This window comes from Xenopus laevis, chromosome 2L (genome assembly GCF_017654675.1).
Source record: "Xenopus laevis strain J_2021 chromosome 2L, Xenopus_laevis_v10.1, whole genome shotgun sequence".
NCBI classification, from domain to species: domain Eukaryota; kingdom Metazoa; phylum Chordata; class Amphibia; order Anura; family Pipidae; genus Xenopus; species Xenopus laevis.
The window spans coordinates 57074754-57092213 of record NC_054373.1 but is presented as its reverse complement, the minus strand read 5'-3'; the positions used below and the strand labels follow the sequence as shown (position 1 = coordinate 57092213).

Sequence of the window (17460 nt, the reverse complement as noted above, 5' to 3'; positions counted from 1 at the left end):
CATTTCTCCACTGTTTTGCTAATTAAAGTAACTTACCAGCTATGTGTCTACTTCTTAGAGAGATATAAGTGACATTAGCATTTGTTGCTGCATTATGCTACATATAAGCAGTGGCGTAACTAGATATTACATATATGATTCTTCGGGTCCCAAAAGAGGTTGGTGTGTTTTACTAATATGTATTGAAATGGCATATGAATTAGGGCCTCATGAGGCCCCTATACCTCCTGGACCCCCCTGTAGTCACGTGGTCTGCATCCTCTGTAGTTACGCCCTTGGCTATAGAAAACATGTAGCAATAAGATGGTGGGATGGAATATTTTAATAAAGATTTGCACCTGGGCAAAAATTACCCATAACTCCAATTGGTGATGTGTTTTCATAGAGTTGAGAATAATAAAAGAAAATGCATGACTGGTGGCTGTGAGTTACTGAACTAGAGCAAAGTTGAACCTAACCTATATCATTGTCAGTCTTTCTCACTGACTGCATACCTGACTTATAATGGACCTTTAATGTGCCGTGTTACACTGCACAAGATTTCTGTCTCTGGAAAAAAACAGATATATGTTTATGTAGAAAATCAATGTCTATATCATATTGAAAGATGGACTACCCCTTTAACTATGTGTTGTTCTGCTGGATGCATATCAAAGCATAAAGCAGTAATTCTACCTCTTTATTTTTTGTTAGCTGATAAAAATAAATACAGGGCCTATGTCTCCATTTGTTTCTATGAAGCCCTGTTGGATTTTTTTCTGCTCACCTTACAAGCCAATAATTGAAATATATATATTTATATGCTGTGTATGAGAAGAAAGCACGATGTTCATCCACCTGTAGTTCTTATTTTATGTTACTTTTCCTTTAAATGACCTAACAAAAAATGTTATCAAAGAGTTGCTCATTGTTTTATAGCAGTGAGAAAGTTAACGAAAAGAACAAGGTGAACAGGCCTAGAAACCGTATTACTCAATTGCTGTTTACCCACAGAAATACTTTCAGCAGTTCATTACTGGGCTGTGCCGCTGCAACATCATATTTATACACCCACAAACCAATCACTTAGTGTATACCCAGCAGGCAAAAGAAAAACATTTGTGGTAGGGCTTTATAAATAATGCACCGGTTCTATCAGAAGATCATTAACACAGCTTGGAAACAACAGTGATTCATATACTGCAGGGCATACTGAAATTGCCACAGCACTTAGACTGCAGTCAGACATGGCTGTTTCTCAGCCTGCGGATAAACACAGGCTTAGAAACAACTTTACCTCTAACCTCCCCTCAGTGTTGTTTCCACACCTGCGAGCATGGCATCAGCCTGGAGTGAATTTTGCCATGACAATGCATTCTTTTGGCTTTTTCTCGCACCGAAATCCGCTGCGTGAGTTTGCACCCAGGCCGTGCCTGCAGGAGCAGAAACAATATGGAGCAAAGGAGAGCAGTCCGGCTGTTTCTGGAGACAGGGGAAATATAAAGTATCTTACCATTAGGTTTCCTGATCGACCTTGGGTACCTCTGTGCATTGTCATTTAGGAAGAATGGAGGGATTTCCTATGGCAGTAATGATAATAAAGCATTATACTCAGCCACTTATTAAAAGACACAGATCATTTGTAAATTGTGGATAGTGATTGCTGGACACCTTTGGAATGGTAGGACAAAAGCTTTCTTGAAACATAACCGTTCCTTTCTTCTTGTACCAAAATGTGTATAATATCAATTTTGTGTCTTTGTTCTATGACTGACAGTTTTTCTTGTATTTATGCAGCCTTTTGGGGTGGATACCCTAGGCCAATGGTTCCCAGGGAGGGCACGCCATTGGAAGGTTGGGTTGCCACCTTTTCTGGAAAAAAATACTGGCCTTCCTATATATTTATCTTTTTTTCCCTATAAATAACAATTGGATCAACCATCATTTTTACCGGCCAGGCTGGTAAAATATTGGCCAGGTGGCAACCCTTTTGAAAGGGGACCAGAGAAAATAGCAATTATGGTGAGATGTGAGGGTGAATGCTTATATACAATCTTGGAAAACATAGGAACATGACTATTACAAACATGTTTTTGAATATCGGCACCATCTTTAGGAGCTAAGGGGGAGGAGAACAAGTATTTGACACACAAAGGCAGTGGCGTAATTTGATGTTATGGGGCTCCACAGCAAATAAATTGCAAGGCCCCTTAAAATGTCCAGAAGTGACCTGTTATAACAACATATATTGAAATTGCTGATCATTTAAGGGCTCACAGGGCCCCTTATTTCTCCTGGGTTCCCCTGTCGTTGCAGGGTCTGCTTCCTATGTAGTTACACCCCTGCACAAAGAGTAGCTAGAACCAAAAATATCTATTGCCCAAGACTGCTGTTTCCTGAACTGCAGCATTGTATTACAAAAGGAGCACAAAACAACTAATGTGTTGACTAAAATTTAAAGGATAGTTAAAGGACCAGTAGCATCAAAAAACGAAAGTGTTTTAAAGTAATACAAATATAATGCAGTGTTGCCCTGCACTGGTAAAATGTATGTGCTTCAGAAACACTACTACTGTTTATATAAATAAGCTGCTGTGTAGCAATGGGGGTAGTCATTCAAAGGAGGAAAGGCAGATAGCTGATTAGCTCTGTAGAACATATTGGTGTTATCTGTTATCCACTATTTAACCTGTGCCATATAGCTTTTTTTCAATTTCCACCATTGCTACACAGCAGCTTGTTTATATGAATTACTGTATAGTAGTGTTTCTGAAGCAAACAGATTAGTTTTACCAGTGCAGGGCAACACTGCATTATATTTTCATTACTTTAAAACACTTTCATTTTTTGGTGTTACAGTTACTTTAAGATAAAATATGGAGGGAATGGTTATTTACTGCCAAACCTTGATTTGACTGAGGGCAGAGACAAATGAAAAGATTTGGGGAAATTAGTTGCCCGGCAACAAATTGCTTTTTCTTCGGGCGACTAATCTCCCTGAACTGCCCCCCTGCAGGCTAGAATATATATCGCCAGAGGGATGGCACTCAGAGCGCTTTGTTTTCCGAAATTTCCTCCTGAGGCAATTTCGGGCGACTTCGGAAAACTAATCAGCGGTGAGGAAGTTCCGGTAGGTTAGTCGCCCGAAGAAGAGGCGATTTGTCCCAGGCAACTAAATCTCCCCGAATCTTCTCTTCTGTCTCTGCCCTTAGGGTTTAGACCAACATAGCTACTAGTAGCAGCTACTTGTTGTGGCTACAAAATACCCAGCCATAGAGAATTGCTTCTGCTAAAACACACGTGTAGGATTATGTAATAAATGGCAATATGTTTGTTCAGGGGCAGTAACCCATAGAATCAGCAGGTAGAATTTATTGGTCACCTGTTTAAATGGAAGCATTGTATTTGTTGCCATGAGTTACTGCCCCATGGCAAACTTAGTGCCTTTTATTTCATTTGGGGGGTAGTGTCGTAGCAAAGTCAATTATCACTATTGTCTTTTTTGTAGCCGTGAGAAGTAACTGCTACTAGTAGTTCTTTATGTCTTCACCCTTAAGGTTTAGTCCACACGAAGAGATTCATGGAGTTTAAGTCGCCTGGCGTCTCTTCTTCTGGGCGACAATCTCTTCGAACTGCCTCTGTGTGTCTTCCCATCCGCTATAATGAAAAGTCGCCTGCGCTAAAGCACATGTGGCACTTTTTCCAAAGTCGCCCGAAGTTGCCTCATGAGGAAACTTCAGATGACTTTAGAAAACAAAGAGCCGCATAATGTTTTAGCACAGGCGACTTTTCATTATAGCAAATGGGAAGACACGCAAAGGCAGTTCAGGCAGATTGTCGCCCAGAAGAAGATTAGTTGCCATGCGACTAAATCTCCACGAATCTCCTCGTGTGGACTAACCCTTAAAGAGGGGCTTAAAACTAAATACTCTGAAAACATGTCCTAGGTGAAAATTGCCCAATAGTGTTTATGCAGCATAAAGTTTTAAGGTAATCTCTATCTGTGAAAAAATTCTTATTTGCAGATTGGAAGATGCGTAACATTTCATGCAAAACATATAACTCTCTTGTGTGACAGAACTTGGCCCCCAAAATCACATATAAGAAATGTACCATGCATATGTCATAATCATCAAAGTCACTTTGTACTCTCTTTAATCAAAAACGATTAAATCATAAATTACCACCAGATCATTTTTTAGGGTGTATATTTTTAATAACATACTTCATACCTCATAACTGGAAATTATTGTGTAAGCTGTTTGTGCAGATGAAACTGAATGACTTCAAGCTATGTTTGTTTTAATCTACGTAACCCTACTAATGTGGAGGTGAGGCTTTATATGCTATGCCGTGGCTCATGACCAAGCTGAAATCATGCTTGACACAATGCAGGCTTCTAGGGCTCCATCAGCGTACAGTATAAGAATTAGATGTGTGCCAATAACACTAAGATTGTTATTATATCACTTTATACACAATAAAATGCCAAATATAAAACTTCAGCAAAGGGCAAGATGAATCATTAACACAAATGTCAATAACTGAAGTCCAGAAAGGATTGTGAAATATTAGATTCTGGCACTGCAGCTGTAGTTTATATTCTAAGGAAGACATGGGCAGATAAAGAGGATTTACTACATGTTTGTTAGGCCTGGGCTACATAAGAAACTTTTATACAGGACGTAAAGACCACTATGCTGTAGCTAGAAGCAATATATTGCAGGCAAGTGAGCAACAGTACTCCTATATACTGTATATATATAACAGTTTCCAAGCCGTTTTTTTAGGTACTAATGACAATTACAGTGGAGGGGTATAAAATAGATTATATCAAAGCAAGTTCTCTTTCATGGTTGCTAGTGGTCGCTGGACTAGAGGCAAAATTGTAAAGCACAGTAATATAAGACTGAGCAGGGCTCTTGTCTTTCCAGATATCATAAATCCAGTTTTAAGCCTTAGAATAAATTATTAATGTCTGTGTGCTTCAGACTTGTGTAGGTCCTTACTGTACCTACAGCCCACATTTTTACCACAGTTACTATACCCACAACTCAAGTCAACTAGATTATTTCTAAATCTAAATAAGGCAAACAGGGAAATTGAAGCTACCCCATGTTTGGTCCTTGCAAGATAGATATTAAAATTCCAATAAACAGTTCCCTTGTTTTTTCCTTAGTTGTGACTGTTGCCAGAAGTCATTATATGGCGGTAGGGTTGCCACCTGGTCGGTATTTTACTGGCCTGGCCGGTAAAAATGGTGGTTGATCCCAATGTTATCAATAGGCAAAAAATATAAATATATATGAAGGCCAGTATTTTTTTTTTTCCAGAAAAGATGGCAACCCTATATGGCGGGATTATCATAATTTATTATCTAGCTATCTAAGAACAAACATGGAGTAGCTTCACAGAAATGGGTGGGTCTATGTCAAAAGTGGATGAGAATTTACACAGGCATGACCTCAAAGGAACAGGTGTCCAAACGTAAATGCTATAAATTACAAACTGAAATGTTGAATGGTACAAAATTGAGCATCAGTAACACTTCCTGTATGTTTCAGTGCAGGTATGGGATCTGTTATCTGGAAACTCGTTATCCAGAAAGCTCCGAATTATGAAATGGCCATCTCCCATAGACTCCAGTATTATCTAATAATTTAAATTTTTAAAAAATTATTTCCTTTTTCTCTGTAGTAATAAAACAGTACCTTTTACTTGATTCAAATCAAGATATAATTAATACTTATTGGAAGCAAAATTATATTATTGGGTTTATTTAATGTTTACATGATTTTCTAGTAGACTTTATCTATGAAGATCCAAATTACCAAAAGATACGTTATCCGGACAACCCCAGGTCCCCAGCATTCTGGATAACAGGTCCCATACCTCTATTATGTCAGTGTCAAAATTCAAGGATTTCTCATTTACAGATGATATAATATACTTTTTTTCATTATTTCAGGGTATTTAAAACAAAGTGGCTGCACAGTTACTAAGCAAAATATGTATGGTTTAGTAGATATGTGATTGCCCTTTCCCAAGAGGACCTACTGTATATCCATATTGGTGTTGGAGTTTATTTACCTTCACAAACATTTGGGGGAAGAAGCCCCTCTTCCCATTGAACTCTCCTTCTAGCCAGCCTTCTTCTGCTGTTTTCTTCACATTCTGTATGACATCTCCAGTTTTTATTTTTAACTCATCATCAAGTTGCCCCTTAAAGTCTACTAGAACCAACATATCACCTGTAAAACAACAGACACAGGCAGGTGAAGGAAGAGTCGAACTGACATTCTGAAATGACAATGGCATTACAGTACATACAAACACTGAGTAATTGGGAATGGCAGTCGAAAGATCATATATTGTAATTATTCCCCTATTTCAGGGTCAATTGAAATTTAGTATCATGTTTATTTGGAAATATAATTTCCATTTACTTTGAATGTTAAACTGGGAAAACTGCACATCGTCACATAGCAATGATTTTCTTTTGTTGATGAACTGAATGTATAAGTCTGGAAGCGATTTGAAAATATTTTTTATGAAGGTTGTTTCTTGCTGCATCAGTATCAAATAAAGCAGGAGGACATGATATGACTTCCACTTATTGTGGCTCAGTATTGCATTGGTGTGCTTGTATCTTTTAATAGTATTGATAATTAGCACAAAACCACAGTCAGGAAGCAGTGTTATCTCCTCAAAACACGGAACATTTTCCGTAAAGGGTTAAGCCCTTTTTTTCTCCATTTCTAGTCATCATAATGATCAGGTAGGTGTCCAGGGAATGATATAAGCACCGCTATTATATAGATATTATTTTGGAGTGGAAAGGTAGCAAAGCTCATACCTGGAGAATAGGGTGGCACCAGACTTATGATGCCTATGACTCCATAGATTCATTGGGGCAGATTCACTAAAGGGCAAATTGTTGCCAGCGAACGATTCACCACAATTTTTTACCATTCCGCTAATTCATTAAAATGTGAAGTTGTATGCTGGCGCCTTTTCGCTAGTGTTACTTAAGCAGTGTGAGGGTTTCAAATCGAAATTTACACGTGATCACTTCTGCCTAGCGAAACTTCGTTAGTCCTCTAATGCTTAGGTCAATTTGAATAGGGCGGGTACATTAAAGTCATATGGATGTCTTTATTAGAGATGTTGGTGCAAATGCTTGAAGTGGCCACGTATTATTACAAATGTCCAAGGCACCTGAATAAAGAGAAGCTCTAATGCCCTACACATGAGCCCATCCTAAATGTTCCATGTCCCTCAAATGTCCGGGAAAAAATGTTAACCCAAAAAAGTTAAATCCTTCGGACTTTTGCAGGCAATCCCGCTTAAAAAAAGGACAAGTCGCCAGCATATTTACAACTTGAATGCATTTCCGGCAGACAGGATATAATGTAAGTGACATAAGATTGAGGAAGATGTAGCTTCATTTTAGCAGTTCGTCCTGGTCTGAGAGTCAACTCTGGCGAAAGAGGTAAAGTTCAGTAAAATTCGCCAGATGACCGTTCGCCAGATCGAAAAGTCACCTGTGATAGGGTGCGAACGAACGATAATAACGGTCCAGTTCATTAGCGAATTGTCACCTACACCTTTAAATTATCAATGTACCTGTGGATGGGATTTTTGGCAAAATATCGCTAGACCTTTAGTAAATCTGCCTCACTGACTCAGTGGTGACCCTTGCACTATAAATCCATATTGCAGTTATCACAAATAAGCTCCAGCAGTAACTTCCAACGAACTGTTTTTCATGAATGAATTATCCGACTGGCTGAAAGGCTGCTCTCTTTATCTTGCAACTAATAAATAGTATCTGTTGTGAGAAAAGGGGGATAAAGCCAGTCATATACAGTATGTGTAATAAAGCTGCCCCCTTTAGTCTTAGCCGGAAACATATTAGTCCATGTACAGGGACCCCCTGACAACCTGCCCAATCAATATCTGGCTGAATGTACTTAAAGTGTTGCACTTTTTTCAGGTTGCAGTGTTTTCTAGGAAGAAAATCCAAATACCTCCAGTAAAGTTAAATGAACAATATTAAAATCTGCATTCAGAGTAAGACTTCTTAAGACTATATTGATATTAAAGCTGTCACTAACGGTGATGGCAGACGTGCAGATTCAGGGTAGAGTAGTCGCCCAGAGACAAATCTCCTCTTCTGCAGGCCACTAATCTCCTCGAAAAGCCTTCCTGCCGGCAAGAATGTGAATCGCCAGTGGGATGGCATTCAGATTGCTTCGGTTTTCCAGTCGCCCCAATTTGCCTCACAATGAAACTTTGGGTGAATTCGCAAAACAAATCAATCCGAAAATTTGGATTATTTGGATAAAATGGAGTCTATGGGAGACATTGCGTAATTCAGCTTTCTGGAAAGTAAATTCAGTGGCTGCACTAAGTAGTCGTCAATAGTGATGGGGGAATAAATTCGCCAGGCATGGATTCACAGAGAATTTTCACATTTCACCGGCCGTAAATGTTTTCGTGAAAAATGTTGTTGCACGTTAAAATTATTCGGACACCCATTGACTTTGAATTTGGACAAAATAGTTGTGCGTATAAAAAATTGTCGCTTGTGTCAAAAATTGTCGCGTGTGTCAAAATAATTTTGACACCCATTGACTTCAATGCGTTTCCCAAATTTTCACAGTTTTGCAATTTTATTTTGCCGTTTCACTAATTATTCGGTGAGGCCCAGATTCCCCCATCACTAGTTGCCAAGATTCCGATGAGATAGATGAACCTACACATAGTTTTTACATTTTGGCCAACCACCAAATTTCTCATTATCTCGGTGAGCCAATCTAAACCTGCTTACTTGCAATAGAAATATTAACAGGCCAATCATTGTATAGTATTCTTAGGGTAAGTCCACACTGGGCGTTTTGGGGAGATTTGGTCGCCTGGCGACTAATCGCCTCGTCTTTGCGGCGACCAATCTCCCCAAACGCCTTCCCTGACTCTGCGCCGGCTTAAAATGAAGAAACGCCGGCGCTAATCACACGCAGCGGTGCGTTTGGGGAGATTGGTCGCGCAAAAACAAGGCGATTAGTCGCCAGACTACCAAATCTCCCCAAAACGCCCAGTGTGTCCTGACCCTTAGATTCTGACACATCCCTATTTTATTTATTGCTCCAAATCACTCAGATATTATCTTAACTAGCACAATAGAAAACTTCCAGATGACAAACATATCTGATAATGATTAACCACATTTACACACTGAGCTACAAGAAAGGGGTGAGGGGATGAGTTCATGTTATGGAAAGGAGATTAATTTGTTTACCACAGGTAGTCATGTGACCCTGCAGCTTTTAGTAATTCATTTCATCACAAGTTGTAAAAGCTGCCGGTAAATATATCATTTTTCACTCAAATACTGTAATTGTTTGGCTGCTCATTTCCTCTTGACTCACGTTACTCAAGCCAGCATTATAATGGACTGAAGCAACTGTCTGTGAGGTAACCATTCCCGTGAGGGTTTAATAAACAGTTGAGTATTAATAAATTTGATCTTTGCATTTTTACATGATTAATACATGTTGCAGACATGCCTTTAAATGCTTTTTTTCTGTAAGGAATTCTGAGCTAACATTCAGATCTGCCCATGCCCACATGCAATATGTCATTAAGTCATTACACGCAGGAATTGCACAGACTACAAAAGGAACTTTGAAACCCTTATCTGATCTTATAGATTTGTTTATTTGAATGTAAAAGCTGTGTTGCAGTTTTGAATTAGAACTCAGCAAATATATATATATATATAAATAAGCCTTCATCACCCCTGCTGGTTAATTATTCTGTGCTGCTGAAATATATCTATATTATGCCTATGAAGAAAATGTACTCACCCAGTGTGCCCATGGTGTAAAAGTTATCCCGTGCTGTGGGCAGTGCAGTAAGAGAGAGAGATCCCTATTTCCACATACAAATGCCAATAAGACGACCTGCCTGTGGTATATATGACCCACTGCTTCCTGCTTGCTGGAAGAAAAAAAAGCTTTCTGAAGAAACAGTTCCTTAATACCACAGCTTCTTAGAAGAAAAAAAACTTGCCATGACACGAGCGAGAGGATTGGTCGGTGAGAAACAGGAAAGGCAAGTTGAGGAATGAATGAGATGTGAGACTCATGGAAGGAGCTGATACATTCCATTTAGAGAAGGCGAGGAGGGAACAGGTTTGGCAAGGAAGAAATTAGTATACAACAGGGTTTGTGTAGGGCACGTTTGGTATTTATTTGCAAGTGGAAAGGAATGTCTCTAATGTCGACTCTAAAGCTGAGACAGATAAATGAAATGTTTACACAGAGTCTCAAGTTGGAAGATCTGTTGTTCTCGGAATAGGCTCAAATGCTGAGTTTACAACAAAGGCTTTTGTGCATATAGATCCATTTTTATACTTTCATTGTTGCAGGGTAAATGTTGTGCTCTCTAGGGCACTAGGGAAAATCTGATGACAGATGGGAAAATTCATGCTAATGTTTAACCTTGTTAAAGGCTTTACATGTCCTTTAAGAGGTGAAACCCATATCCAAAGCAATCCAAGTGCATCTTGGTTTTGTCCCCACCACCTGATTGCACACCCTGTATCTGGGGCTTTTGAGTGGCAATTCCATGCATTTCAATGGAGTGAGTACAGCAGGATTCATGTTTAATCTAATAACAGTGTGCAGTAGCTGTAATTGGGAACAGTTTTCAAGCCATCAACAATTTTTCTTTTTCACTGAATAACAAATCTGACGCTGAAATGTCCTCTGTAATATTTTTTTTTCCAAATACCTGAAACTCGATCAATGTGTATTGTGTTTCGGATAATTGTACTTATAGTAGATTAACCAAGTATATTAGCATACTGAACCAGTAATTTACCTCCATAGCCACCCAAGTGTGAATGTTTATGTGGGAATAGGCACTTTTTTGAACAAGACCCTTAGTCCTCCCGATAAAGTGCAGCACTTAAATTACTGGGGGTGCCAATTTGTTATCCCCCATATCTTCCCCTTATTAGTCCATTGCTTCTATAAAGGAAGCACCATTTTCTTCTTCTCCCAGGGCTTCCTTGCATTGATTTGTTCTTGACCATCAGGCCTGGACTGGAAATCTAAAGGGCTGCTGTAAGATGCCATAGGACTATTTAATGGGCTAATACAGATTGTGGCATTAGTCCGATATATATAGAGGTAGTTGCCTCTTAGTACTTCTGCCTCATATACACTTTATTAGAGGCAGCTGTATTGCCTCTACTGTAACAAGCTTAAAGAATTTCAAATGACAAAGTCTTTTAAAAGGCTTGGAAGCAGAGCGTACATTATGCAGTTATTTTTATTAGTAAATAATCAATTTTATTGCACACTAACTTTTATTTTATTCTATCATATCATAGAATGTATGAATAGATATTTATATAACCTTGCTTCATTGAGGTTAAATAAATTCTGAATGCACTTCTGCAATTTATTAGCCTCAATAATTTATCTCTTTAAACTCAACCTACCTGTATATAAGAAGGTGGCACAGCAGAATTGTGGTTTTTCACATTTAGGGATGCTTACTGATGTGCGCTGCAGTGAGTAAATTATGGGTATGATCAGATTCTCTAGGGAAGTTGTGGAATAGGTAGAACTACACCATATGTGCCCCTTATATCAGGAAAGTATGAGCAAGTTGCAATTAGTTTAATCTATTCCATGGAATAGAGAAAAGTGGCAGCAATTAGTGTTGTAGTGGCTTTTTTATTACAGAGTCCGCTCTCAATAGCTAACTTCACTAGTAGCAGTCTAGTGACTAATAGCACATCACCTAGTCATGGACAGCTCATAGTTTTGAACCAGCACGAGGAAGCAGAAATAACTGAACTATTACCGCTTGGTATTTTCCTAACAGGTGTTTCGCACACATATTCAGACCTGTTGTCTTATAAATTAACCTTGCTTGAAATGATAGAATCTGAAAGGCTTTATTTACCTTTATGATTATTTGGCCTTTAAGGGTTCATTACATTTCCATGGCAGGGTAATTGTCTTTTTACTAGTTTCTGAAAGTTCTTTAGTTATTAAACAACATACCCCTATATAAAAAGTACAGGTCTGTTCTGGATCCATTATCCAGAAATTTCCAAATTACAGGAAGGCCATCTTCCATAGACTTCATTCTAATCAAATAATTAAAAAAAAATGTAAATGACTTCCTTTTTCTAATAAAATAGTACCTTGCACTTAATCCCAACTAAGATATAATTAATCCATAATGGAAGCAAACTAATCCTATTGGGTTTATATGATGATTGTTTTAAAAGAGTTAACATATGGAGATCCTATTGCAGAAAGACCCCATATCCGAAAAAAAAAAACGAGGTCGCAAGCATTCTGGATAACAGGTTCCATACCTGTAGAATGATGCAGCGCTCCCTAGGACCATAAAAACCACCTTTATAGTATTCGTATGGCATGATCACAACATTTTGGAGTAAAACGGTCCTCTCAAGTCAGCTGCCATCTTGAAAAGACTGTCCTAAACCAGACCGCGGCATTGATCATAACATAAAGGTGGTTTGAGGAGGCGCTGCATCATTCTACTTTTGACGTTTCCGATTTGTGTCAGTGCACACATTGTACCATGTGTACTCAAACGGAACAACGCACACACTTAGGGCCACATTTATTATAAAGTGTAAAAAAATGACGACAAAACTCGGCACACATTGCTGCATAAAAATGGAGTAATGTTATATGCATTTTTTCTTAGAGAGATTTCTACCAAAACTTACAGAGGTCTGAAACAGTGTAAAATAACGATGGCAAATATGTTGTTTTTATCATGGCATAACACACCTTGATAAATTCACCATTTATTGTTTTAGGTAGAATAATAAATAGGACCCGAAGAGCCTGTGTTGTATGCAATCATGGCTAGTGTACTAGTACAGGCATGGGACCTGTTATCCAGAAATCTCGGGACCTGTTGTTTTCCGGATAACTGATCTTTCCGTAGTTTGGATCTTCATTCCTTAAGGGTAAGGACACACGAGGAGATTCAGGGAGATTTTGTCACCTGGCTACTAATCTCCTTGTCTTTTGAGCAACTATCTCCCTGAACTGCCTCAGCGTTTTTCCCCATAGGCTACAATGAAAAGTTGCCTGCGCTAATGCACACAGGGCGATGCGTTTTCAATAGTTGCCTGAAATTGCATCACTGAGGCAACTTTGGGCAACTATTGAAAACGCATCACCGTGTGTGTATTAGCGCAGGCAACTTTTCATTGTAGCCTATGGGGAAAAACGCTGAGGCAGTTCAGGGAGATAGTTGCTCAAAAGACAAGGAGATTAGTAGCCAGGTGACAAAATCTCCCTGAATCTCCTCGTGTGTCCTTACCCTAAGTCTACAAGAAACTAATGTAAACATTAATTATATCTTAGTTGGTATCAAGTACAATGTACTGTAATTATTACAGAGAAAAGGGAAATCCATTTAATTTATTTGGATAAAATGGAGTATGTGGGAGACAGCCTCAGAGCATTCCAGATAATGAATCTCATAACTTTATAGACTAATATGTCTATAAAGGATAGAGCTATACCACTGTCTATAACCATTTTTCTTTTTCTCCACATACTTTTAACTATTAAAATTGACTAAAAAAAAAACCCCCACCCTTTTTTTCCCCTTTTCTACAACCACAATTTTACACAGAAACTGCTCTATTACCTGTGACTCAATTACCTGCTATCTGAAGCAGAAAACTTCTTCTAGGTTAACCTGGGGTATATAGCTCCATTCATGTGGGCACAAAAACTTATCAAAGTGGTTGTGTGGAAAAGCACGCACTCCTGCGACCACCGTGTTTGTTAAAAATAGATGTTTATGCCAAGGGTAAAAGCAAACATTGACGTTTGCTTTTACCCTTGGAATAAACATCTATTTTTAATGAAAAATAAATTGATCACCAATATACTTTAATTAAAAAATGTGTAAACGCTTTTATAATAATCCTGACTGTATGCAGAGAAATTCCCCCTTCGTTTTACTTGCCCAGACTGCTGTGGATAGAAAACTTCAGACAATCCCCAACTGCTCTGGAGGGAAACAATCGTACTTTCAAACAACATGGGGGAGCCCCTGACCTTACATCCCAGAACTCAAGAAGCTTTGTTTGTTTCCCTGTAGAGCAGCCGGTGACCGTGTAGAAATTTGTATCCACAGGCCCAGTGCAGCCTGTATATTCTGATTATTAATCAATCTTGCTGTATCAGCTTCTATGGCAGATATTATTTGCCTTGTGCTCTTTTGATAATTTATGACGATCCCTAAACTTAACCTCCCAACTGAAGCCCAGACCACACTGAGCATGTGCATAGTCTTAGCAAAGATGTTTAACAAAGTAACAAGATGGTGACCCCTGCAGCCAAATCAAATCACTCACCTTGAAGCCAAAACCAGGGCAGCTTTGCGGAAACCTGCACAGGCTTGGGATACTTCATTAAAAGGCCCACCGTGTTGCATGAAATAAGCAAAGTACCCAATGAATGCACTGGGCAGGTGCAATAAACAAGTTAGAAGCCAAATACTATAAAGGGAATTTTCATATCTAATCTCACTAAGATACGTTTGCTGTTCCTTTAAGAGGTCTTTAACCTGCCAAATGGCTGTAAAATGTTTATTTATATTTGATGCTAATCTTTTTAAAATGCAAAAGAAATGGGACTGTTAAGATTTTTAAGAAAGGTGGAGCAACTTGTGACTTGTACTTAAAAAAAAATATCACATTTCTACTTCCTTTAAGCCCAGTAGGTATTTAAAAGCCAGCAAGTTACCATCAAAGCAAGATCAGTAGATAGCACTCTTTCTGTTGCTTTTACAAGTTTACCATGCATACTGCATACTCAGTAGGTGTTGCGCAAACATTAAAAATAAAAAAAAATAAACACATTTGACCCGATTTATAATAAATGTTGAATTTTGACAATTGAATTTGGATTTACCTGAACTAAATGCTGCACAGCCCCCAAATGCCTGTAACCACTAGTGACAAATCTTTTAAAAAGTGCCCAATATCCCTCTCAGTGTGCCATTGGTTTTAGGCTTATAGAACAAAAACTTTGTAGCTGCTACGTATTGATTATTTAGGTCACCTAATGTGACCTTATGAAAGGCAGAAAACCATTTGATCCGAACATCCATTTGGAATTCAATCCAATGTACTGGACACCCCTTATAGCTTGAGAACCACTGCCTTAAAGGATATGCATAAGACTGTTAACACTGTGAAACCTTTTGTTTTTGATTTTCTGCAAATTTGGAGCCGTCACTCACGGATTAACATGTTCATCATACTAATTTGACTTCTGACAATGCGATTTTCTAAAAATATGAAAAAAGTTGATGGCATTATTGATTTTAACAAGCAAGCTCTATAGAAACAGAGATACATACTTTAAAATGAGGTGGCTTTTAAGGATCTTTAGCACAAACACAGTTTTGGCATAAGAGGGCACTCACAAAAAATATAGGCTCCATACCTTGAGCAATACAAAATTCCTGGAAATGCTATTGCAGTCTTTTGTACAGTAGCTTACAGAGAAAGTTATCTAAATAAAAGCCCTTAAGTTTTTTTGGAGTTAAACTTTGAGCAATTATATAGCACTTTATTTAGCTACATTCACTTTGACCATTTAGGACACTAGTGACCATTAGGACACTAGTGACCATTAGGACACTAGTGACCATTAGGACACTAGTGACCATTTAGGACACTAGTGACCATTAGGACACTAGTGACCATTAGGACACTAGTGACCATTAGGACACTAGTGACCATTAGGACACTAGGGACCATTTAGGACATTAGGGACCATTTAGGACATTAGGGACTTTGTCATCTGCAGTACTTTCCTGCTTCACTGCCGTTGGGGAAACGTGTCACAAACTAGCGTGAAGTTTTCTAGTGAGGCAATTAAGGCTACTACATAAAGTAGCGCACCTGTTTTCTCCACCAACAATTCACATTACTACTAGTAGCAATGAAACCAGGGACATCCACCCTTTCAGTGTGACGCTGCCCAAACAGTAAAAGGAAAAAAAAAAATAAATCAGCTGAAACCATTTTGGCTCAAAGCATTTTAAATATTTTCTTTAAAGTAAAATCACTGCTTTCATCAATGTATAGTTGAACAGTGTTTGTGGTTTGCTTGACACAGGCTGTGTGTATGTAGACAGAGGGTTAAAGATGAACTAAAGCAGTAGCTAGAAATGTTGGCTTCTGTACCAGTAAAGATGCGTCTCCAAAGATGCCCAGTAGCTCCCCATCTTTTCTTCTGATTCACTACACATGCTCTGTCCTACTATCACTAACTGAGCTTAGGAAATGACTCAATATACAGTACACATAGAATAAAAATGTCACAATATAAGGCTGATTAGTAATTGATAGATAATTACTGCATGGCAGCACAGAAACAGTGCAATTAGCTTAAGAATGTAATAATCAGCCCTGTAGCATCAGCTTATATTACAAGACAACCTCATTTCCTGTTTGATAATTTATGACGACCCCTAAGCTTAGCTTCTGAACAGCCGGACAGAGCCCACTAAGCATGCGAGTGTCACAGACACTTTCCAAGATGGTGACCCCTGTTACAAGTTTGAAATGCTGGATCATTGCTGCTATTGACAAGCTGAAACTTTAGCCCGGTGCAATAAATTCAGTATGTAAAATATAGCATTTGTAGCCATTCATTTTTAGGTTTAGTTCTTCTTTAAATAGCAGCTTTGGAGACGGCTAAATGGAGAAAATAACCCCATTTTTTACTTAAGCTCATTCAGTTGTATTTATGTTTAATCTGAATTGCCAAAATATATGTATTTTTACACATACATATGATTACTCAAAAACAAAAAAAAACCCACCATGGTCTGCTTCTGGCCCACATAGGTCATTCCCATGTCACCTTAGACAGACAAAGTCATTGAACCACTCCTGCACCTTGTTTCATGATGCATTACTTCAATATGTTGTCAGGATGTCATATGTCTCCAGAGAATCTGTGCAAGGGATTGAATGCTTTTTTGGAGTGTTATTGGTGCTTTCTCCGCCAGTGTGAAATTATTCTGTTACACTTTTCACTGACTGGAACTGCAAGGACATGTTTTTGTGAAACAATGAAAACAGAGGGCATTTTTTTTTTAGCATTGCCCAGTACGGTAAACCATTGTGATTAACAGTGTTATTACCTATGATCCTCTTATTTAACAGGAGATGTGTGAATGTGCTGTGTGTTAATTGCTAAAAAAAAGATACTTTTTGGTAAGCCTTCTTGGTGTAACTGTTAAAACGTGTTGCCATATGATAAAAGTAGATTGGTAGATGAAAAACTGACAGTTTGAAAACAGAATTCACCACAAAAGAGAAGCAACGCTTATTAGAATGATTGTTAAAACAACCTGTCCCGACACAATAAAAACAATATA

The 17460-nt window shown here is 38.4% G+C and overlaps 1 protein-coding gene across 2 annotated transcripts in view; it reads right to left on the bottom strand.

The window, feature by feature from the left end:
• sh3d21.L (SH3 domain containing 21 L homeolog) overlaps positions 1–10066 on the bottom strand; it is a 43778-nt gene extending 33712 nt beyond the window's left edge. Inside the window, 3 exon segments of one of the 2 annotated variants that reach the window (NM_001114840.1) lie at positions 1493–1559; positions 6070–6230; positions 9849–10066. In NM_001114840.1, the coding sequence (NP_001108312.1) occupies positions 1493–1559; positions 6070–6230; positions 9849–9861 (241 nt within the window). In that variant the 5' untranslated portion in view covers positions 9862–10066. 2 annotated transcript variants of the gene reach the window in all.
• Positions 10067–17460: the final 7394 nt, after the last annotated feature.